Here is a 26,389-nt window from a genome sequence, read left to right as displayed (position 1 = left end):
CTCCACTTTTATTTATATTTGAAATGGGCAAAATTCTGTTTGCCTCAACAGGAATATTTTCCTACTGAAAGTGAAGCAGAAATGTTCTGAAAATATCTATTTTAATAGCTCCCCTGGAAATAAAGCGGTCTGTTTTAATTACAATAAATGGATTAGTTATTGCATTTCTTAAACATGATTCAGTGAAGTGCACTTCAATTTTTATTTTTTTATTTTTTTTTAAGTTTTCATCTGTTTATTCAAACAAGATGTGTCTAGGAGTTTAAAATACGCTGGACACCATTATCCTTTGTGAGTAATGCAGAGAGCCATTTAAAACGAAATCAACTTCACCATATTTTGTAACACTGGTCTATTAAGAGTGAATCCCTACGTATTCCTAGACTGTAAACAATGGGAACTGAAGTCTCAGAGGGAACACATTAGGGATCATACATAATAGACAAAATCCTTAAATTGTCTTATTCGCTTTATACAATCAATGCATACTTAAGCAAAACTGAATTCCTTATTAAGCAAACATTTTTGCATAAGCTGCCTTCTCTTTATCTTTCTGTGCCTTTATCTTTTGCTTGACTCTCAGCAATTCTGCCTGGATAGCTTTATCCTCTGGTGCAATCTCCTGAGCTTTCTTAAGATCAGCCAATGCTCGATCGTATTCTTTTAGTCCTTGCCATCCTTGGGCTCTACGGTACAGCGCTTTGGTATTTGCTGGATCTATTTCAAGGGCCTCCAAACAACTGTCGACTGCTCCCTGCCAATCAGACATCTTCAGTTTCCAAGCGCCGATATTCAGCCCGCAGCTCAAAGTGACAGGCTGCAGCTTTGCTCCACTTGCGTTCTCAGTAGCAGCCTTCGAGCCTTCCACATACCTTAAAACTTTTGTGTATTTTTTAATGGCCATCTCCCAGTTCTGGGATTTGAAAAAAGTATTTCCAATGTTTTTTAAGTCTTCCGTTATTAATAAAATTTTATCTACATCTTTTAAATCTATGTCTGCATCCTCTGGGAAGTCTGGATGACTGTCACCAGATCCATCCTTTGGGAATATTCCCCAATCATCCCCTTCCTTCAGTTCTCCGCATTCTGCAATAACGTACAATTTGGCAGGTTTCTCACCTTTCACCTCCACATTTTCCAGAATCCTTGCCACACCCATTCCTTTAATCACTTGGCCAAACACCACGTGTTTCCCATCCAAGTGAGGAGTCGGAACCGTCGTGATGAAGAACTGCAGTAATCCCTCCTTATCATGAAGTCCATTCTTATAACTTGAATTATGCAACATACCCCGATGGGGACATCTTGGAACAATGAAGATAAGAAGGCACAGGCACCACTAATGTCCTTTAGGAGCCTGGACATTAACCAGATCTGCTAGTTTGCAAATCCCCTGACATCCCGGACATTAGCGATGGTTTTGCTGCTCTTATAATGGAAATTTTCATCTTCAAATTTTTCACCATAAATATTTTCTCCACCTGTCCCATTCTGATTTGAGAAGTTTCCACCCTGAATCATGAATTTCTTAATAATTCGATGGAAAGGGCATCATTTGAAATGGAGAGGTTTCCCAGTGGTGGGTCCAATGCCTTTCTCTCCTGTACACAATATATGAAATTTTTCTGCAGCTTTGGGTACAATATCTGCAAACAATTCCAAGGCAATTCGACCAACTCGCTCCCCTCCGATGTCCACGTCGAAGAAGACTCGGGGGTTACTGGGGCTGGAGGGCTTAGCCTGGGGGGACGGGTGCGACATTGTGGCCCGCAGACGCGTTTGCGAGCGCCTGGGAACACCCCGTGGCCGCCGCGCAGCCCGAACCCCCAAGTCGCTCCGTCTGCGAAGAACTGCAGCGCTGGCGAGCCGCTTCCGACAGGGGTCCGGAATCCGTGGCCCAATTTCTGGCATCACCTCCCGACTTCCGCCGCCGCCGCCTCCGGCCCACTTCAATTTTTAAAGCAAACATTTGGACTCTTAAGATAGTACCAACTAACCTTGCTACTTGCAAAGCAAATGCTTTAGTTAGTTGAGCTGTCAATGTGGACACGTCCCAACATCTCTGTCTTCCCATTCAGCTACGATTCCTCCTCTATCAGCTCTATCATGTGATAAATTAGTCAGAAGCCTGGCAGTCCATCCAGATTTGCTTCATTCTCCAGCAGGGCAGGTGTATTTAACAAGTCTTTGGCAGGAGCACAGATTTTTTTTTTTTTCGGCCTGCTGAAAAAGATTCTCCAGTTGTCTTTAATGAATGCTGGCTTGATCCTAAGTTGGAGAATTCTCATGGTATCTCAAAGTACCACATGTCAACCTGAACAATCCATTTCCATACCCACTACACTGATATTGCCCACTTGGACTTACAGTAACATAGCAGAGAATGAATTGGGTGAAACCTTGCCTGTTTTCTCCTCCATTCTTTTTGGCAGTTCCTGTTCAGTAAGTTCCAAGCTGGCTCAGTGTTATTTATTTATTCTTTGATGCTTTTGTCTGCCAGTTAGAAGAGAAAGGTAGCATGCTGTGACCATCAACTTTTCCCTGCAATCAGCACAAGGCACTGCAGTAAGTGACTGCCTCAGCTCCCAAATGCTGAACCTTCACTCAGTTTTAGTGCCCAGCTTCCAAAATGTTGGCTCCAAAACCCAATATGCTCTTATTGAGTCATCCTGTTGCGAGGCTATTCAGAGCTTCTGGATGATCCCATTTTGATCCTTCTTTGTCCATAAGCAATAGGACTCTGACTAAATCTTGGCAGAGTTGTTATTCTGGCTGAAGATCACCTGAGCACATATTCAACTGTCCATGCCATTTGCTCAGGCTACATCGGGACTGCTCTATTCCAATGTGAAGAGAAGCAGTCCCAGAATCCTAGGATTAAAACCAAACAGCCTGAGTCTTAGTAAGGGAGTTAAAGACAGCCTTATCTTACAGCCCCCTCCGCCACCAAGATTTCTACAGATATTTAAGACAGAAAGGACTTCTTAGTACAAATAGAGAAAGGGAGATACTTATACCATGCTTGCTATGTAGTCCATTAACAAATAAGAGCAAAAGCGTGCAGATCAATTTCCTATGAAGGACAGAATTTTTAGACTCAAGAGCATAGGTGGAAGGCTGACAGAGGTGCTCCATCCACTAGGCTTTCTACTGATTCATCACCCCCTTAGTTTCTCCCCACTCCCACCCTGATACTTTCCAGTGATAGCCACTCTTCCCTGTGCACTTCAAAATTGCTATATCCATCTGGAGGAATCCAGATCCAAACATTAATTGAAATTCCACTAGGTATACATATGTAATGTCCTACAATAGAATGGATGGAATAAGATAGATGTCAGAGATGATATCTGGATAAAGACTTTGAATCTGTGTAAAATATTAAATAATCATATTTCCACAAGATAAAACTGAAGGGGACGCAGGTGGCTTCAGCATATCAGACCTACACAGATGCTCCAAACATGAGAAGAAAAAAACAACTCCCCTCTCACAAACAAAGCAAGACTTTCTTGACCACATTTGTGAGCTGGTCAGGGAGAAGTAATGAAAATTGCATAAAGGTTAATGGTTAATGGAGCACCAGCCAGGGAGTCCCAGGGAGCCTGCCACTCAAGGTTTAGGGCAAGGTGCCATATGTATTCAAGTGCTGGCTCAGCTGTGAGCACCTGCCACAATTCTGCTTTTACAGGACACGAACTGTAAGACAAGACTGAGGTGAGGAAAATCCCAGCGTCAGCGGTCAGGAAGTTAGCAATGCACGGTGGCCTTGAGAAAGTGAACTGTCTCTATTGCTATTCCTTGATATAACAGGATAGGCAAGGAGAACGGTGGAAAAACTCCTTGTTTCAAAAAGATACTCTTTACATGCAGGACAAGGTGCCTCACTGATACCATAAGCAAAAAGACCTGTGAGTACAAAGGAACTTTGTTGTTAGACATTACCCCAGGCCTGGCTGTCTGCCGGTATCAGCAAAGTGAAGTATAGGTGTGGTCTGTTAAGTTGGGAGAAGACAGAAAGGACAAGGAGGAAAAGAAAAACAACAGTTACAGAAGAATGACCATTTGTTCCACTACTGACTTGGACAGGAAAGAAAGATACCGAGCAGCCATATTCTACAAGACATATGGCTTTGGGCAAGGCTTTAACTCCTCTGAGCCTCAGTTTCTCATGAAATAAGGAGAGATTCTCTCAACCTACGCAAATAGTACTTTTAGAATGATCATTTACCGTCCTCTGTGAAAACACTGCCCCTGCAAATGTGAAGTACGTTTGTTCTTTCTGAAATCCATAAAGTCATACTTCCAACTATTTCTGTAAATAGAAGGGAAGGAAGCAGATCATTCTGATGTAGATCTTCCCTCCTCCCCACACCCTCTACACATACACAGACACACACACAGAACTATGCCCGGGGTGGAAGTAGTTACTGGATACACAAACCACAAACTTTGCAGAGGCATACAGTGCTCAAGTACGGTTCTGGCACCTTCTATTTATGTGCTATCTTTTACTTTTTGTGCTATGTTTGTATCATGACTGAGAGCAGTCTAGAGGCTACTGGGAAGTAATTGGAGGTGTTTGGGTCATTTACTTGGAAAGCATGGCTACAACAGAGACCCAAGAGAGAAAAATTAAAAGATGGAAACGTAATTCCTGGAGAAAGAAATATTTTCTCAATGATATAAGCAAGATTCCAGCTGAACCCTTGCTTCCCTGCTCTGTACCCCATTTCTCTTTTCCTAATGTCATGTATACTTCTCACATCTGTGCAAGAGCTGGACAGAGGGTCAAGAAAGCCGACCTGCACACTTGCTGAGGAGTCACTGGGCCAAATTCTCACACGACTGACACATTCCTTTTTCTTGCAAAAAATGTAAATGATTGCAAGTGCTAGAGGTAGTAGTATTAACAAAATTATGCTTTAAGTAAATTATTTAGAACCTTCAGCAACTTAAAAATTATTGGTAACAAATGACTTGTAATGCATTTCACAAATGCAGTATATTATGATACAGTCTTTGAACATGGTGACCAGTTTGTGGGCATCCTGTCTGTATCACATATTTTAACATGATAACATACACTTCATGTCCCCAATATGTATGTGAGCTACTTGAGGTCAATATTCACATTATCCATCTTTGTATTGTCTTCAGTGTCCAGCATAGTGTTGTATACAAAGTACGTAGCCAATCAGTATTTATTTCATCCCTCTTCTACAGCTGAGTAGGTTGGGCAATAGAAACTAATGGAAACTGTGTCTGAAGACCTTACACTGTGAAAGTTTGATTGCTTACATCCTGGTGGCCATCCTCTAAGGCAGAGCAGAGAATACGGACAAGTGGAAAGCAATTGTAAATGTATCAGAAATAAAATGATTTTCTTTGAAGTAAATGCTTTTTCTGTAAAGTTTTCACCACTTGGTAGTCTCAGGAACATTCTTCTATATAAGTTGGAGCTACAACACATTATGATTGTAGCCTCCAAGTTGTGTAGGTGACTTTTATTATTCTACCCTGAAGAGTAGCTATTACATTAGTAGGTTTAAAATGCAGTTTTGAATTTTCTTAAGAGTAATAATACTGTAAATGCTGCACAAAATTAGCTAATTAAAAAAAAAACCCAAAAACCCAGTGCAGCTCTACAGATGAGCTTATCTCTAGGTCCTCAGCAGGATGTCTATTTAAGATAATGTCTATTTAAGATATTTTCCATCAATGAAAGTATAAATTGATTTCATAATTATTAGTTTAAGTTCCTCTTGAGGGATAGTTATAACTCTGAAGGTTAAAAAAGAGTCTATTTCTAAAAATGCTTTCCTTTTCCATTTTAGAAATAATTCTAACACTAGCCATCAGGTTTCAGAAAGAAATGATTTTTTAGAAGCATTTACATATGTGTAACAATGTAAATATTTTTCATTAATTTAACACAAATTGTTTACCACAGCTGGAGAGTCATGGGCAAAAACAATCAAAGAAACTCTCTTGGAAAATTTCCTTCACATTTCAGTTATTCTGTATCCATCTTGAGATACTAAGGGCAGGCATGGAAAGAGGAGATGGTTAAGAGTGTAGATTGCTGACATTAACAGGGGACTTCCAATCAAAACAGACACCAATATGAGCTGATAACTGAGGTTAAACTGTTACATATGTATTACCTCTTTTGTTAGCGTCTGGGGGAGGGGCTTGGATAAACACACTTCTATGAGACCTAGTTCTTCAGAGGTGAAAATGGAAACAAAGCAACTCAACTTGATTTATGTTCCTCAAAGCCACTGTGGGAGAAAAATTTATCTGGTATTGACCAATTAATTGCTAGATAATGATTGTTTCATTATTTCAAGTGTAACTCACAGGGGTTAATGGAGATTATCTGTTTTTCAACCACCGGTTTTTAGATAACAGACACCAATACCTCATTAGCATTAAACTAATTCGACATCCCCTAGAAATTATTTATTTCCTTCCAACGCTTGAAAACCTACTCTATATAGGCACTATGGGAAGCACTGGGGATACCCTCTCCCTCCATATAAGTGACAGTGAAACTACATTGGGAGGAAGTGAGAGAAAAAACGGCAGAAGAAGGAACATATTACAATAAGTCCAAGACCAATTATTAATATGAAATTGAATCAGTAATAAAAAAACTCCCAACAAACAAAAGTGCAGGACCAGAAAGCCTCTTTGTTGAATTTTACCAAACGTTTAAAGAAGCCTTAATATTTATCCTTCTCAAACTATTCCAAAAAATTGAAGAGGAAGGAAGGCTTCCAAACTCATTCTATGAAGCCAGCATTATTACCTTGATACTAAAACCAGACACAGATACACAAAAAAAGAAAATTACAGGCCAAGATTCCTGAAGATAGATGCAAAAATCTCAACAGAATATTGACAAACCAAATTCAAGAATACACTAAAATGATCAGACATCTTGATCAAGTAGAATTTTTCCCAAGGATGAGAGGATGGTTCAATATCCACAAATCAGTCAATGTGATACACCACATTAACAAAATGGATAAAAATCATATGATCATCTCAATAGATCCAGAAAAGCATTTGACAAAATTCAACATCCATTAGCAATAAAAACTCTCAACAAAGTGGGTACATACCTCAACATAATGAAGGCCATATATGATATACCTACAGCCAACATCATACTCAATGGTGGAAAGCTGAAAGCATTTCCTCTAAGATCAGGAACAAGACAAGGATGCCCACTCTCATCACTTTTATTCAACATAGTATCAGAAGTCCTAGCCACAGCAGTAAGAGAAGAAAAAGAAATAAAAGGAATCCAAATTGGAAAGAAAGAAAGAAAACTGACACTATTTGCAGGTGACATGATACTATATATAGAAACCCTATGAACTCAACCAAAAAATGATTAGAACTAATAAATGAATTCAGTAAAGTTTCAGGATACAAAATTAATATACAGAAATATGTAGTGTTTCTATACACTAATAACAATCTATCAGAATGAGGAATTAAGAAAACAATCCCATTTACAATTGTATCAAAAAGAATACAATACCTAGGAGTAAATTTAACCAAAGAGGTGAGAGTTCTGTAGTCTGAAAACTATAAGACATCAATGAAAGAATTGGAGATGACATAATGGAAAGATATATCATGTTCATGAATTGGAAGAATTAATATTGTTAAAATGTCCATCCTACCCAAAGCAATTCCTATCAAAATACCAATGGCATTTTTCACAGAACTATAACAAGTAATCCTAAAATTTGTATGGAACCACAAAACATCCTAAATAGCCAAAGCAATCTTGAGAAAGAAGAACAAAGGTGGTGGTATCACACTCCTTGATTTCAGGCTATACTACAAAACCACAATAATCAAAAAAGGTATGGTACTGGCACAAAAACAGATGTATAGATCAATGGAACAAAATAGAAAGTTCAGAAATAAACCCATGCTTATATGGTCAATTAATCTTTAAATAAACCCATGCTTACATGGTCACTTAATCTTTGACAAAGGAGGCAAGAATATACAATAGGGAAAAGACAGCCTCTTTAGTAAATGGTGTTGGGAAAACTGGACAGCTACATGCAAGAGAATCAGACTGGACTATTTTCTTACACCTTATAAAAATAAACTCAAAATGGACTAAAGAATTACATGTAAGATCCAAAACCCTAAAACTCCTAGGAAAAAACATAGGCAGTATGACCTTTGACATTAATGTTAGCAATTTTTTTTTTGATTTGTCACCTAAGGCAAGGGCAACAAAAGCAAAAATAAACAAATGGAACTACAACAAACTAGAAATCTTTTGCACAGTGAAGAAAACCATCAATAAACCAAAAGGTAACCTACTGAATGAGAGAAAATATTTGCTAATGATATATCTGATAAGGGGCTAATATCCAAGTTATATAAAGAAATCACACAACTCAATATCCAAAAAACAAACAATCCAAGTAAAAAATGAGCAGAAGACCTGAGCAGACATTTCTCCAAAGAAGACATGCTGATGGCCAACAGACACATGAAACAATGATCAACATCACTAATCATCAGGGAAATGCAAATCAAAACCACAGTGAGATGTTGCCTCACAAGTGTCAGAATGGCTATTATCAAAAAGACAACAAAAAACAAGTGTTGGCAAGGACGTGGAGAAAAGAAATCCCTTGTGCATTGTTGGTGGGAATGTAAGTTGGTGTAGCCACTATGGAAAACAGTATGGAGGTTTCTCAAAAAATTAAAAATAGAACTACCATATGATCCAGCAATTCCACTTCTGGATATTTCCCAAAAATATAAAAACAGTAATTTGAAAAGATATATGCACCCCTACATTCATTGCAGCATTATTTATAATAGCCATGATATGGAAGCAATCTAAATGTCCATCACTAGATGAATGGATAAAGAAGATGTGGTATATTCTCTCTCTCTCTCTCTCTCTTTCTCTCTCTCTCTCTGTCTCTCTCTGTCTCTCTCTGTCTCTGTCTCTGTCTCTGTCTCTCTCTCTCTCTCTCTCTCTATATATATATATATATATACATATATATATCTCTCATGGGGCACGGGTATGAATTCATTGCAGAGCAAACCGATAAGATTAACCTCAAAGAGTCATAGCCTGAACTGATACATTGTTTTTAAGTAATAAAGGAGCTGGCATCACTGACTAGAACAGGATGAAAGACCTGACCTTTCCCATGGTAATATATAAGGAGTTTAAGAAGAATTACATGTGCCTTAGCTAAAGGTCTTGATTAAAATCCTGGTTCCACTATCATACAATATCCACAATTGTATGGTATTGCATGGTAAAACATTAGTCATATGATCTTGAGAAAGTTACACACCTCTCTGAACCTCAGATTCCTTGGCTGTAAAACATGACTAGTAATTGTGACAATTACATGTGACACTGTATGTGAAAGGTCCTACCACAAGGCTTAAAAGTAAGAGTCAACAAATATTGAATACCTTCCATTACCACCGATCCCCCCACCCATCCCATCATATGGCTGGGATAAGACACAGTCCAACAAACAATACTGGACCAACACTTCAACAAAGCTGCCCACATTACGAAACAAAAGACCTCACCATTAGAGAGCAGAGCTCTCCATATTAACAGAACTTTGTAAATTCCAATATGGAGAAAACGTCCTTCATAGAAGTATGGCAGGACAAACTACTCCTTATAGAATGGGTTATGGGATTTCCAGGTACTTATGACGAAACTCTTTCTCTTAAGGAAACATTACTTGGCGTCATTGTGACCAGAGGGCTTACCAGTAGAGAGCAGTTGGTTTCCCAGTACCAGGTTTAATCACTCTACCAGGAGGCAGCTCAAGAGGCCACCCGGGCCTTTCATATTAGGGGCCTCTCCAAGACATGAATCATTGATAGCAAAGACTAATAAAGAACTTACTTCACACCGGGCACCATTTAAAATGTTTTACTTATATTAACTGCTAATCATTTTACATTTGAGAAAAATTAAGGCTCAGAAACGTTAAATAACTTAAGTAAGGTTACACAGAGATGGGATATAAATTCTGGCAGTATGGCTCCAGGCTCCACACTTTTAACTTCTGTACTGTACTACCCATGCTACTATGACCATTCTGTAACTGAGCACTCTGCCAGGTGAGCCACATGTTTAGCATGGAAAAGTAGAATAGACTTCTTAGCCATAAGGACTTTATAATCTAAAAAAAAAAAAATTCAAAAGACACAGACTACACCATAGCTCCAGGCACTCCCTAAAGGGAGTGGTTTGGGCAGCAGGTGTGATACAAATTCAGAGGAAATGAGAAAGGACTTCATGGAGAAGGCTGAGCTTAAAGAACAATGTTTTGTGCCTGATGCACCTTTCTAAAATGGTTTTCCTCTCGTGGTTTGGGTCTCTTAATGATTGATGCAGTTTACTGAACCATTGATTCAACAACCAAGATAAGCATCATTGCTGGAATGATTAATTAGCTGTAATGAAGCTTGATTGCCTCATCCAACCTATACATTTCCATTCTTCTCCAAGATCATGGCACATATTTTTATATAGCTTGTGCTTTCTATGTTTGATTGTACTTTAATAAGCCTTATCCAGGACTTTTTTTTTTTGGCTAATAATCAATACCATCCTCCCAATAACTTTAAAAGTCTATAACCCCCCCCCCCCAAATGTTGGCTCTCTCTATATTTGATGGCAAGGTCCTAGGTACCATGGCTTTTACAAATGTGTATATTGTTAGAAGCAAAATTTGAAACTCAGCTTGTATTTCATTAGAGATAAAAAGGATTTCTGCACAACACTGCCTACCTACCTTTGCCATATTCAAATGACAATTGCTTAGCTGCCATCTTGTGGCAAACAACACACACTGTTTAAAAAAAAATGTATTCAACGTTTCACAGTAAGAATCAAGATTTCCATTTTAATGCCCTCTTAATGGATGGTTCTGTATCCCTTTCACCTGCCCTTAAGGTAAACACTTTTTCTGTTTTTTCTGGTCTGAGGTTTGCTGGATGCCAGAGTAACCTCAACATTTATACTTCAGTAGTTCTTTTATGACACTGATTTTGCTCTACTTGAAAAATATCTTCCACTGGTTGGATGAATGCTTATAAATGCACAAGAATTTAATATTGCCCTTTTTTGAGACAAACTATGAAGTACTTGAATGTGAGACCACCACCCCCAGACACACACACACACACACACACACACACACACACACACACACAGTGTTTTTTTTTTTTTTTTTTTTTTAAGATTTCTTTATTGACTGATTGATTGCTATGTTGGGTCTTCGTTTTTGTGCTATGGCTTTCTCCAGTTGTGGCAAGTGGGGGCCACTCTTCATCGCGGTGCGCGGGCCTCTCACTATTGTGGCCTCTCTTGTTGCGGAGCACAGGCTCCAGACGCGCAGGCTCAGTAGTTGTGGCTCACGGGCCTAGTTGCTCCGCGGCATGTGGGATCTTCCCAGACCAGGGCTCGAACCCGTGTTTCCTGCATTAGCAGGCAGATTCTCAACCACTGCGCCACCAGGGAAGCCCCACACAGTGTTTTTTAAACAGCGCTGTGTACTTCATTCTGAAAGACCACTAATTAGAGACAGTAAAATGAAATCTACCTTCACATTTTATTTCCAGTGATTTTATTTTCACTATTCGTAAAGTTGGTCAATTCAATTTTTGGACTTTTTTTATTTGTGTTGAGAACAACTTGGCTCCCACCTCTCACAAACTTTGATTTGCCCTTGGGTCTTCTTACTTACTCCAACCTTTAAGTTAGGACTTATATTCAGGCCTTAGATATAACTGGCTAGAGAATGTTTGAAAGAGAATTTGCTCCAGAATCAAGTTTGTTTTGCTGTGTTGCTGTGCAACCAAGGAAGGCAATAACCATTCGTGTTTAAGTGTACTTTGTGTATACTCAGACTATCTAGGTCTATATCCTGAATCCTGGTATAGGATCCTGAATCCTATATCCTGAATCCCATGCTTTAGCTTCCACAAATTTAAAATGGGGATCATAACGACACCTACCTCATAGGGCTGTTGAGAAGATTAAATGAGTTAATACAGATAAAGTTCTTTGAACGGTGCCAAACAGAGAGTAAGAATTCAAAATAATATGAGTTATTATGACTATTTATTGCTTATTGTTATACACTGTATATTTTTAAATAACATTAGTATTGTTTATGCCTTTTTTTCTCCCTAATGCCAGGTCATTCTGCTGATGTCTGACTCTCAGTGTTCAATCATCTTGCTCTTTTAATTGGTTTAGCAAGTGTTTGAGTCCCTTATGTGTGTCATGCATAATTCTAAGTACTGCAGCGACAAGAGTGAAAGGAACAGGCAATGTCTTAGCTCTCATGCAGCTCACAACTGAGATGGTATTGGATGATAAACAGATAAATTCATGAACAGCATAATTTCAGGAATAACATGTACTAGAAAAAGTAGGACAGGGCGATGTAATAAAGAGTAAGGGAAACAGAAAATATAAAGACCCCCAAGCAGTAATCTAAATTATCTACAAAGTCAGAGGAATAAAAAAGAAGTCACAGGAAATGAGATTAGAGAAGGAGGTAGGGACCAGATAACATTGGGCTTTGTAGAGCATGCTAAGGACTTTAGATTTTATTCTAAGTGCAGTGGAAATCCATCGGAGGTTTTAAAGCAGGGAGTTACATGATCAAATGTATGTTTGCTTTTTAAAAGATCATATTTTCTGTTCCATTACTTTAAAATCTGACAAGACTTATCTTCAGAGAATGAAGCAGATATACAAATAAAAACAAATGACAGAGATGACAAGAGTCCCTTCCTCAAGATGAATTGCATTTACACCCATGAGCTCCATGAGATACCTCTTTATAACAAATTCTCCCTTTTTTGCATAATATTTTTCTGAATGTTTTCCGTTGATTTCCAACCAACCAAAATATTTCTAATTACTTCACTCTACCACCTCTAAACTTGCAAAATTCATTCTCTCCACCTTTCTCAAAATACTGATTTCACCTTTATTTCCCTTATAAACATCTTCACTGCAAAAAAAAAAAAATACGGTCTTCCAATGTCCTACAAGTTCAAAGCATCTGAATCTACAGTCTTTTTTTTTTTTTTTCTTTTCTTTCTTTTTTCTTTTTGGCCCTGCCGCACAGTTTGCTGGATCTTAGTTCCCCAACCAGGGATCGAACCCACCCAGGCCACAGCAGTGAAAGCACCAAGTCCTAACCACTGGACCACCAGGGAATTCCCAGAAGCTACAGCCTTTTGATGACACTCCTGTGTATTGTTCTGTCTTTTTCTGTGACATAACTAGGAACCAAAGGATTAACAAATATAGGGCACACTGGGGTGCTGCAGACTGTGGGAAACTGAAAACGTCAAGTAACGGGAATAGACCCTGCCACACAGAAGAAACATGGTCTCTAAGGAAATACAATAACAGTCATATGGTATGGACGAGCTATTGACATAGTGATTTTTTTTTTTTTTTTTTGGCAGTGCCGTGACGCCAGGGATCCCTGACAAGGGATCGAACCCGTGCTCCCTGCATTGGGAGCGTGGAGTCTTAACCACTGGATCACCAGGGAATTCCCTGACATAGTGATATTAATGGATAAAAGAACTTCCCAAGTGTACAGAGCATAACCACAAACTGTTAAGGAGAGTGGTATTCAAAGATCTAAGCTGGCAGGTAGCACCAAGGAAAGTCTGGTAGCTGGTAATAGGGCTTCAGTCACAGGAATATAGCTTGGGGTCAGAACGGACAAGAACAAAGCAGGGTCTCCATCCCTCAAGACTTGGTAGCTTATCAGTACAGAAAAGTCTCAGGGACCAGATAGAGACCCAGTTACTTGAACTAGGATAAAAAGTTGGAAAAGAACTACAATCAAGTTTGCCTTAATATTGAATTCCTCATGTCTTGTGTAACAGCTCTATGTATGTGTCCTAAAGCAGGAGATATGGATGTATCTACAGTTGGTAGGGGGCTGAGATCAAAGACCCCAAATGTAGCACAAATGTACTATATTGCCTTGATTTATGAATTGCATATCAATGGAGTGAATAGCTTCAAGCAGTGAGTACTCAATCTATTCGTAGCTTCAACTGTTCTCCTTGGGAAAGGTCAAATTTTTGAGATGCAGGCCTATTTTCTAACAACTCAAGTGAGACCAAAAAATAGCTTCTCAGAGGCACTAAACACTTCCCATTTGATAATGTTTTTCGTCTCGAGTCATGGAAACTAATGCCTTTATAGAAAAGCAAGAAAGAAGGCATGTGTGCACAGGGAATCGGGCAGGTCACTGAACACATTGTTGGCCACACAGCTACTTGCATAATAAAGTAGTTCAGAGTAACATCACTGAGAAATTGCATTTTTATACCCCTATCTTCCTCAATCTAAAGGGACTCTAGGCAAAGTGAAACCACTACATGGCCTCAAACAAAAAGCAAAGTCTAATGTTAGCTTGCAAGTCTCAAATTAATGTTTATAGTTACCTCCTCTCAAAATGCTGCTGCTTCAGTCAAGCAAGGAAACTTTATGATCTTAGTGGAGCTTTCCAGTTTAAGATTAAAAGAAAAATGTAAGTTTCAAATGAGTCATTGACTTTCTGGACCAGAGCAAATCCTTCTGATCTTACAAGCGTTGGACTTCTTTCCTGGGTCTTTGAGAAAGGGACCGAAATTTGCTATGAAATGTTGTTTTTTATTTTCACCTGTGCCTAATGCAAAATCACTGAAGTGCCCAAACAAATATCACAAAAGTCAGAACAGATTCTATATCCTCCATTACCCTACAATTGGAGACAGTCACACAGAGATGGTGAAGTAATCTAAATCACATAGCCTTGAAAAAATAAATGTAAAATGGTGACTATGTGAATACAACAGAAGTTTAAGGACTCTCACTTTTGGTGCTAGGGTCAACACTTTCAAAGAATCATTGCTTACTGGCTCTTCCATTAAAAAGCCTTATTAATCACATAAAGGCTGCTTTCTTGATTTCAGTATTGTGTTATCCATCGTACTCATTCTGAAATCACCAGTAACGAATAAACTGATGCTGAATGCTTCTAGAGATGACACATAAACAGTGTAAATTAGAGCCAATCCAAATTCATGAACATTGCTTGGAGATCCTGTTACATACTCCATCTCCCATTCCACTGAGGGCCCGTAATCAGCGCCGGCTCCATTATTTGCAGGGCCCAGTGCAAGATGAAAATGCAGGGCCACTTGCTCAAAAAGGAAGATAAAAGCATTTTTCTTCCTTCTGCAGTTTCCATCTCAACCTTCTCAAGATGTTCTTTTAATTACTATAGAATGCTGCACTCCTTAGGTGCAGGGATACTCCTGGGACAAATGTAGACACTCGTAGTTACCCAGTCCCCTGGCCCACCACTTAAGGAATGGGATGTGCACACTTGACCCCGCCCCTCAACGTGCTCATACCCACGCCTTTGCCAATGACAGAGGGTGGCAGCAGTAACTGGGCAGAGGCAGGGGAGTGGGCAGCAAAGAATCAGACCTGGGGAGGCAACAGAAGGCAAAACCACGCATGGGCTGAGTCACTCCTGATCCAATGCTCCAAGACAGGAGCACATGCTCCACTTTCCAATGGGACTTTACTTAGGAAACAAATTCAAAGGTAAAATGATCAAGAATTTCAAGATAGCAATCACAGAGTATTAAACCCCAAGTGCAGAGCCCCCTTCTGAGTGAGGGGCCCTGTGTGACTGCATAGGTCACTCTGCAATGAAACTGGCTTTGGCCCTAACACACCCTTACCCCACTACAAAGAAAACAGAGGTATTTAGGCATGGATTTCTTCACTTTCTCAGTCTACCATCTAAAAAGATAGCAATATCCTATACCCATCCTTTTCTTTTTTTCACCATTTCATCAAGTGACATATGCTTCCTTCTTGTCAAAGCTAATTCACTTAGATGTGCTTTGTATTCCATCCAGTTAGCTTTTCCTCCCGTATTTTCCTCTATCAGAAGTATTTACTCTTTCCTGATCTTCAACATCTTCCTCTTTCTTGGCTCTTTCCCTCCAGGTTATGAGTATATTCAAATCTTTACCACACCTTTAAAACCCTCTGTTGACCCTGAATATCCCTCTAACTACCCTATTTCTTTAATTATCTGCACAGCCAAGGCTCTAGAAATAATTATCTGTCTTCAAAATGTACCCCAAATCTGACCTCTTTTAACCACCTCCGTTATTCCCCTAGTCCAAGCCAGAATCATCTCTCTCCTAAATTACTGGCATACCCTGCTAAATAGTCTACCTGCTTCCAATTCTTGCCTTTCTAGAATCCATTCTCCACAAAACAGTCACAATGATTTTTTTCAAAACATAAGTCAAGCCCTATCAATCTTCCACTCTAAACCCATGGCAGAAGCCATCTATGGGGTACTTTTTATACGCACAAGGTTTTTAATTTTTAAGTAGTCTTATTTATCAATCATTTTCTTTGTGGTTTCTTCCATTAATTTATGCTCAGAAAATTCCTTCTCAGCTATAGTTAAATACTCACTTTTTTCTCTGGTTTTAAAAAATTTTTGTTCTTCTTATTCAAGAATTTAAGTAATCTGATATAAGGAATATAATCGGGATATAAATTTATTTTTCAAATATTTAAACAATTGTACCAGCACCACTAACTGAATAATCCTTCTATTCTCCCTACTAATTGGTAAGGTCATATTGGTCATATTCTAAATTCTTTATAATGTCACGGGTTTTGTTGCTGTTGGTAGTGGTAGTGGTAATGGTAGGGGTTGTTTTTCTGTTGGACTATTTCTTTCCATTGATGCAGATATTGATTCTTGTACCAGTTCCATATCTTCTTGGCTATTGTGGTTTGAAGTGAGGCAGGAGTGGGAGGGGGATGAAGTTAGAATATGTGATGTGACAAGGCCTCTCTAATTACTCTTCCTTTTCAAAATTTCCTTGGCTAGTCTCACTGTTTATTCGTCCAGATGATCCTTAGAAACTTTTCATACTATTCCAATATAAATTCTTCAGGAGGCTGGAATAAAAATTACATTGGACTCATAAATTATTTTGAAAATAATTTAACAATTTAAAACTGTTTGATGTTGCTTTCCAGAATTACAGTCTGCTTCTGCATTTATCTGTCTTCTTTCACAGCTTTTTTTTTTTTTTTTGCTTTTTTTTCACATAAATCCCAAGCCTCGTGGGGTAAGTTTATTTCTACGTTTTTAGTTTTTTTTTCTAATCCTGGAAAATGAATTTTCTTGGTCATATTTTCTAGTGAGGTTTTGGAATTTAAATGCAAGCTGTTTATTTTTTATGTATGTATGTCCACCTTGTCCTTATTCATTCTTTTTTTAAAAATTTATTTATTTATTTATTATTTATGGTTGTGTTGGGTCTTCGTTTCTGTGCGAGGGCTTTCTCTAGTTGTGGTAAGCGGGGGCCACTCTTCATCGCGGTGCGCGGGCCTCTCACTATTGCGGCCTCTCTTGCTGCGGAGCACAGGCTCCAGACGCGCAGGCTCAGTAGTTGTGGCTCACGGGCCTAGTCGCTCCGCGGCATGTAGGATCTTCCCAGACCAGGGCTCGAACCCGCGTCCCCTGCATTGGCAGGCAGATTCTCAACCACTGTGCCACCAGGGAAGCCCTTCATTCTTATTCTAACAATTTTTAAGTTGAACTTCATGGGATTTTTTTCCAGAGAACAATGATATAATCTGCAAATGATGAAAATACTCTCTGCTTATTTTCAATAGCTTTGGTTGTCATTTCTGTTTCATGATATATTATTCTTACTTAGAGCTTCCGTAACATGGTAATAATAATAACAATAATAAAAATAAATAATAATAATAGGAGCAGCAGCAGAGATAGGAGGCATTCTTATATTGTTTCTGACATTAATGACTTCAGTATTTTACCTTCTGAATCACTGCAGCAAAATAATCTGACCTTCTCTTTCACTATTCCCTTGCCAACACATATTCATCATAATTGCACTAGCCTATTAACTAATGACAGCAATACAGTATATATTTTTCTCAGACAATAAGTTTTTATTGATATATAATATACACACCATAAAATTCATACTTTAAGTGGAAAATTCAGTTGTTTTTAGTATGTTCACATAGCCGTGCAATGATAACACTATCTAATTCCATTTTCATTACCCTCATAAGAAATTCCATGCACATTGGCAGTCTCTTCCAATTACCCCCTCACCCCAACCCTGGTAATCATTAATCCACCTTCTATCTCTATGGATTTTCCTATTCTGGACATTTCATACAAATGGAATTATACAATATGAGGCCTTTTGTTTCCAACTTCTTTCACTTAACATATTTACAAGGTTCACCAATGTTGTAGAAATGTATTAGTACTGTATTTTTTTTATTGCTGAGTAATATTCCACAATACGGTTTTACCAAATTTTGTTTTATTCATTCTTTGATGGATATTTGGGTTGTTTCCAGTTTTGAGTGATTATGCATAATGCTTCTATCAACATTCACAAACAAGTTTTTGTGTGACTATACGTTTTCAGTTCTCTTGGGTATATACTGAGGAATGAAATTTCTGGGTCATATGTTAACTATACATTTAAATTTTTTAGAAGTACCAAATTGTTTTCTACAGCAGCTACACCATTTTACACCTGTGAATATTCATGAATTCATGAGCAATTCAGCAATGTATGAGCATTCCAATTTCTCCATATCATTGCCAACACCTGTTACTGTCTTTTTCATTACAGCTATCTTAGTGGGTGTGAATTGGTGTCTCTTTTTGTTTTTAATTTGTATTTCCCCAATAATGAATGATACTGAGCATCTTTTCACGTGCTTAGGGACCATTAGTATATCATCTTTAGAGAAATATTGATCCACATCCTTTGCCCATTTTTTAATTGGGTTGTTTGTCTTTTTGTTCAGTTTTTTTTTTTTTAATTTTTTTATTTATTATTTATTTATTATGTTTATTTTTGGCTGTGTCAGGTCTTCGTTTCTGTGTGAGGGCTTTCTCCAGTTGCGGCGAGCGGGGGCCACTCTTCATCGCGGTGCGCGGGCCTGTCACTATCGCGGCCTCTCTTGTTGCGGAGCAGAGGCTCCAGACGCTCAGGCTCAGTAGTTGTGGCTCACGGGCCCAGTCGCTCCGCGGCATGTGGGATCCTCCCAGACCAGGGCTCGAACCCGTGTCCCCTGCATTGGCAGGCAGACTCTCAACCACTGCGCCACCAGGGAAGCCCTTTTTGTTCAGTTTTAAATGTTCTTTATACATTCTGAATACAAGCTCCTTATCACGTATATAATTTGGAAATATTTTCTCACACTCTGTGGGCTGTCTTTTCACTTTCTTGATATTGTACTTTGAATCACAAACATGTTCTTTTTAAAATTTTTATGAAGTCCAATTTATTAGTTTTTGTTTTGTTGCTTATGTTTATGATGTCATATCTGAGAATCCATTGCCATATGTAAGGTCGTGAAGTTTTATGTCTAAAGTTTCTTATAACAGCTTTATAGTTTTGGCCTTTACATTTAAGTGTTTGATCCATTTTGAGTCAATATTTGTATACGGTATGAAGTAGGGGTCCGATTTCACTATTTTCATGTGGATATACAGTTGTTTCAGCATCATTCGTTGAGACAACTACCCTTTGCCCATTAAATTGTCTTTGCACCCTTGGCAAAAATCAGTATGAATATGAGAGCTTATTTTTGTACTCTCAATTCTATTCCAATGTTCCCTATGTATATTCTTACACTAGTACCACACTGTCTTGATTATGATAACTGTGTATTAAATTTCAAAATGAGGAACTGTGAGTCCTCCCACTTTTTTCTTCTTTTCAACATTATTTTGGCTATTCTGGGTCCCTAGCATTTCCATATGAATTTTAGGGTGAGTTTGTAGATTTCTGCAAAGATAATAAGTGTAATTTTGAGAAGGTTGTATTGAATTATTAAATCAATTTGAGGAGTGTTACCATTTCAGCAATATTAAATCTTTCAATCCATGAGGATGGGATACCTTTCCATTTATTTAGGTCCTCTTTAATTTCTTTCAGTGATGCTTTGTATTTGTCAATGTACAAGTCTAGCACCTCCTTGGTTAATTTATTCCTAAGTATTTTATTCTTTTTAATGCTATTATATTTTTTATTGGCGTATACCTGCTTTACAATGTTTTATTGGTTTCTGCTGTACAGTGAAGTTAATCAGCTATATGTATACATATATCCCCTCCCTCTTGGACCTCCCTCCCACTCCTACCCCCCATCCCACCCATCTAGGTCATCACAGAGCACTGAGCTGAGCTCCCTGTGCTATACAGCAGGTTCCCACTAGTTATCTATTTTACACATGGTAGTGTATATATGTCAATTCTAATCTCCCAATTTGTCCCACCCTCCCCTTCCCCCGCTGTGTCCACATGTCCATTCTCTACTTCTGTATCTCTGTTCTTGCCCTGCAAATAGGTTCATCTGTACCATTTTTCTACATTCCACATATATGCATTAATATACAATATTTGTTTTTCTCTTTCTGACTTATTTCACTCTGTATGACAGATTCTAGGTCCATCCATATCTCTATAAATGACCCAATTTCGTTCCTTTTTATGGCTGAGTAATATTCCATTGTATATAGGTACCACATCTTCTTTATCCATTCCTCTGTTGATGGACATTTACATTGTTTCCATGTCCTGGCTACTGTAAATAGTGCTGCAATGAACATTGGGGTACATGTGTCTTTTTAAATTATGGTTTTCTCAGGGTATATGCCCAGTAGTGGGATTGCTGGGTCATATGGTAGTTCTATCTTTAGTTTTTTAATGTTATAAATGGAATTTTCTTAATTTCATTTTCAGATTGTTAACTGTTATCATAGAAAAATATAATTAATTTTTATATATTGATCTTGGGTCCTGCAACATTGCTGAAGTTCTTTTTTAATTTGTTTTATTAGGGATTTAGTGGATTCTTCAAGATTTTATAAGACCACATTCTTGTAAGTGGAAATAGTTTTACTCATTTCTTTACAATCTGGGTGCCTTTTGTTTCTTTTTCTTGCCCAATTTTCCTTGCTAATCCACCACTAAAATAGAGGTGGTGAGTGGAAATCCTTGTCTTGTTCCTGATATTGGTGGGAGGGGACGCTCTCAGACTTTCATCATTAAGTATGATGTTAGCTGTGGGAATTTTGTAAATGCTCTTTAGCAAGTTCAGGGAGTTCCCTTGTATTGCTAGTTTTTATCATGAAAAGATGGAAGATTTTGTCAAGTGATTTTTCTGTCTATTGGGATGCTTGTGGGGTTTTTATTTTTTATTCTGCTGATATGATATATTCTATTAATTTGGGATATTAAACCAACAATCCAACCAACCAACCATGGCTTAGATAAATCCTCACTGGTCAGGTATATAAGCCTCATATAATATGTATAATCACATAATACATAACTATATGTAATATATAATTATATAGTATATATAATATATATAATCCTTATATGTTTCTGAATTCAGTTTGCTAGCACATTACTGAGGATTTTTGTGCCTATATTCATAAGGGATATTGGTCTATAATTTTCTTTTCATGTGATTTTGCTATCTGGGTAATACTGGTCTTATGGAATGAATTGCCACATATTTCCTATCCTTCTACTTTTAAAAGAGTTTGTGAAGGATTGCTGTTAATTCTTCCTTAAATATGTGGTAGGAGTCACCAGTGAATCCGTCTGGTCCTGAGTTTTTCTTTGTGGGAAGTTTTGATGACTAATTCAATTACTTTACTTGATATACACATATATATTTTCTATTTTTTCTTGAGTTACTTTCAATAGTTTGTATTTAAGAAAGTGTCCATTTCATCAATTTGGACACTTTATCTAATTTGTTGGCATACAATTGTTTAGTATTCCCTTATAATCTTTTTTATTTCTGAAAAGTCAGTAGGAATTTCCCCTCTTTGATTCCTGGTTTAAGTCATTTGAGTACTTTTATTTTTCTTGGTCAGTCTATCTAAAGTTCTGTCAATATTGTTGATCTTTCTATCAAGTTTTGGTTTCTTTGATTTTCTCTCTTTTTAATTCTTTTATTTCCATTCATACTCTTCTTTTGCTTATTTTGGATTTAGTTTGTTCTTCTTTTTCTAGTTTCTAAAGGTGAAAGCTTAGGTTAATGATTTGAGGTAAATGTCCCTCTAAGCACTGCTTTAGCTAAACCCCTTAAGTTTTGGTATACTGCGTTTAATTTTTCATTCACCTCAAAGTAATTTCTAATTTCACCTGTGATTTCTTCTTTGATCCACTGTTTACTTCATAGTGTGTTGTTTAATTTTCACGTATTTGTGAACTTCCCAAATTTCTTCCTGTTATTGATTTCTAATTTCACTCCATTATGATTGGAGGACATTGTATTATATCAAAAATTGAAATTGATTGTGGTTTGCTTTGTGGACCCCTCTACAGGGCAGGGTTTGTTGGTGGTGGTATGTTACTTATTTACTGATATTTCTGAGCTAGTTCTGAAAAGTCTGTATTCTTTTTCATGTGCAGCCACTAAACTCTCTGCTTGGTTAGCTTAGTGGTCAGCTAATGACTGGACAAAGATTTCATTAAGCATTTGGACCAGTAAGTCTCCCAGTCTTTGCCAGGGGCTCTGCGTGCATGTTAGGGAACAATATCAAGACTCAGCCAGGCAGCTTTAGTTTTCATTTCCTGCTTAGGCAGAACCTCAAGATCAGCCAGAGTTGAAAGCTTAGTGCCTTCTCAGGTCTTTCCTGAGCAAGTGCACAGCTGCACACGGCCTTGGGCATGCACAGAGCCTTCTAAATTTCCAGGATTGTGTCAGAGCTTTTCAAAGCCCTTGTGGACCTCATTCCCCAGCTTTTCTTTTTAAACTTCATGGTTAGTCTATTGTTTGCCTCAACTGTTATCCACAACCTCAGGCAGCTGCAAAGTTAATTACTTCCCTGTAATTGGTTTCAGCAATTATCCCTGAGGAAAAGGCTTTTCACACTGGGTTAGCTCTGGGTCAGGTCAAGTAAAGATAAGTCTTAAAACTGGGGTTATCTATGGAACTGACAGACAAGTCAAATAATAGCAATTTGCTGAAAGGGGGGTGGTTTGAAAAAGTTCCAGCCCCATTCTGACTGTTTCAATGGCTGCTAAGCTGTTGGTTTTCACGATTGTGGGTTTTGGGATTTCAAGGCTAACGATGCAGATTGGGAGAGGGACTTAAGAACAGGGCATGTTAGTATGCCACAAGGCTTACTGTTCTTACCAAGATTCAGCCATTTTTCTTGAATAAACACACTACAGAATGGTCCAAATGTGATTTATATCCACCGTCCTGAAAAAGTTGTTTCTGATAATTTTTGTCAGTGTTCTTACTTTATCTTGGTGGAGAGGATTTTCAGAGGTCCTTTATCTGCCATTCCCACTAACATCATTCTACTTGATTCACTTTTTGAGAGAACAATCCTTAACTTAAATTTTATTTAAAGAAATACATCAGTCATAAGTATTCATGAAATACTATTACAAAATAAAGTGGAAAAAATTTTAAATCACCAAAGCATTACCTTCTATTAATATTTTGATATATATGAGATGTCAAAAATATTTCCTCTCAAGTGTCAATTTTGGTTGATTTATAATAACTACATTGAAAATGGCATTGACAAGGTTTCTGAGACTGTACCTAGGCTTGTATGAACAGCTTAATTAGTTATGTTTGCCATAAATGTAAAAGGAGAAGTGGCAGAAAGCACACTACACATTTGTTATCATTGGCAAATATTTTTCAATTATTTGTCCTATGTGAACACATAATAATTTTCCCCACAATAATGAAATATTATGATATATATGTCATTTTGTTACCTTCCTTTTCACTTACTAATATATAGTGATCATTTGTGTCAATAAATATCTATACCTGCATTTTTAAAGCTTCTCTTTATAACAGCACATGGATACATAATGATTAATTTTGCTTATCTTTTGTTATTCAATTTGTTTTCAGTTTTTACCTTTAAAAATAACACTGTGATGAAAAGCTTATATGCAACATTTGTACCCTAGATAAATCATTTCCTTCTGATAAATTTGTAGTGTAACAGGAAAGAACAAAATCGGAACTCCATGTTCAATCTGTTTCTTTGACTTTAACCTTTGCTTTTCGTTGCTTTTATTATTCTAATCATACATAATGGCCGGCCTCAGGGAACCCTGCTCCTCTGCCTGAATGTTAAAGTGCCTCTGTTCAGCTCACAGGGAGACAATCTGACCCTGTCCACCTGTGGATGGCGGCAGAAAAGAAGAAATTAACACATCCCCTTACCGAGGCTGACCATTCCAGGGGATATTTGCAAAATTTATGGCCTTTTTACTTTACTTCGTCATCTCCTCCCCCTCTCTGTGCTATAAAAGAAACTGGCATCCAAACCCCGATAAGATGGTTTTTCGGAGACACTAGTCTCCATCTTCTCGGTCTGCTGACTTTCCAAATAAAGTCGTATTCCCTGCCTTAACATCTCATCTCCGATTCATTGGCCTGTCGTGCAGCTAGCAGAGCGAGTTTGGACTCAGTAACAGTAGGATTGAAATTTCTGGATTAGAATGTATTATAATTTTAACATTTTTATTTACATTACTGTCACTCCATAAAATTTGTAGCAATTTATAATTCTACCAACAGCATGTTAAACTACCTGATACCCCAAAACTTTATCAACACTGTATGGTATCATTATTATAATCTTTACCATATGATAATAAAAGTGATTATTTTATTATTTCTTTATTTTTCATTCCTTTATTAATGATCCTGATCTTTTTAAAAACTTTTTGCTATATTCATTTTCTCTTTCGGAAGAGCCTATTTTGATGTATTGGAAGATTAATCTTTTTCTAATTGTCTTGAAACTAGTACTAACTATATATTTTAAAAATTTATCTTATACATGTAAAAATACTTCTTTTCAGTTTTAAAATTTTTGCTTCTAGGATTTGACAATAAATTAAAATTACTCTGGAATGCCAAATAATTTCTTATAAAGTCTCCAGGTACAAATTTGCACAATCCTGGTACTCTTTATTTCCCGTTTGTCTACATGTAGCTTTTTATAATTTAAACAATTTATTATTATTCAAAATATTTTATTTCTGGCCAGAAAACAAAAGCCTCACAGAGAGTTATAAGTTATTACTACCACACTGTTGGACTGATGATCATCACTGTCATTTTTTCTTCCCAAAGATACAAGTTGTCTCTAAATTTTGTGGACATTTATAACTCATTAAGAGTATTTTTGTCTGCTCTCTTCTCACCTCAAAAGATTAATCTGATACTTATCTCCATCTATTTAAATGTTTTAATTTTTAATTCAATAGTAATACATGAATATAAGCTTATTTAAAAATAAAAATCCAGCATAAAGGGAGGGATATAGGGAAAAAGTAGAAATGAATAATCAGCCTCCCAAACTCACTTTTTCCCCACTAGAAAATAAGCTCTATGGTCAGGATTTTTTTCTCTTTTGTTTCGTTAATGTATCCCAAGTACCTAGAAAAGTGCCTGGCATTTAAATAGCTGCTCCATCAACATCTGTTGAATACTTTAACAAATGAATGAAATAATAAATATTTAAGCACAGTTATAGTTTGCTTTTTTTCTTACTTTACATAGCTATGTGTATGTATAAATTTTCCTCTTACTTTTAAATCATCATACTAAACAAATTGTTTTACAATTTAATATTTTCTCCATAACATTATAACTTGAACATCTTTTCACTAAATTGTGATCTACCTTATTCTTCTAAGAGCTGCATAGTACTCCATAGTGGACATGGATCATTATTCATTTAACCATTCCCTATTGACATAAATTTCCCCCATAATGTTTTGTTATTTAAAAATTCTGCAAGGGCTCTATTTACAATAGCCAGGACATGGAAGCAACTTAAGTGTCCATCGACAGATGAATGGATACAGAAGATGTGGCACATATATATACAATGGAATATTACTCAGCCATAAAAAGAAATGAAATTGAGTCATTTGTAGTGAGGTGGATGAACCTAGAGTCTGTCATACAGAGTGAAGTAAGTCAGAAAGAGAAAAACAAATACCGTATGCTAAAACATATATATGGAATCTAAAAAAAAAAATGGTTCTGAAGAACCTAGGGGCAGGACAGGAATAAAGACAAAGACGCAGACGCAGAGAATGGACTTGAGGACACGGGGAGGGGGAAGGGTAAGCTGGGACGAAGTGAGAGAGTGGCATGGACATGTATACACTACCAAATGTAAAATAGATAGCTAGTGGGAAGC

General features: G+C 37.4%; 1 protein-coding gene across 1 annotated transcript; it reads right to left on the bottom strand.

Moving 5' to 3' along the window:
- Nucleotides 1–390: 390 nt before the first annotated feature.
- Nucleotides 391–1,761, bottom strand: LOC103007889 (peptidyl-prolyl cis-trans isomerase D-like). The gene is given in 2 exon segments (XM_028167217.2): nt 391–1,255; nt 1,429–1,761. Coding segments are annotated over 2 exon segments (1,077 nt in total). The 3' UTR covers nt 391–511.
- Nucleotides 1,762–26,389: the final 24,628 nt, after the last annotated feature.

The sequence above is a fragment of the Balaenoptera acutorostrata genome, chromosome X, assembly GCF_949987535.1.
Source record: "Balaenoptera acutorostrata chromosome X, mBalAcu1.1, whole genome shotgun sequence".
NCBI classification, from domain to species: Eukaryota; Metazoa; Chordata; class Mammalia; order Artiodactyla; family Balaenopteridae; genus Balaenoptera; species Balaenoptera acutorostrata.
Note: the sequence above shows the minus strand (reverse complement) of the source record. Positions and strands in the feature narration are given on the sequence as shown.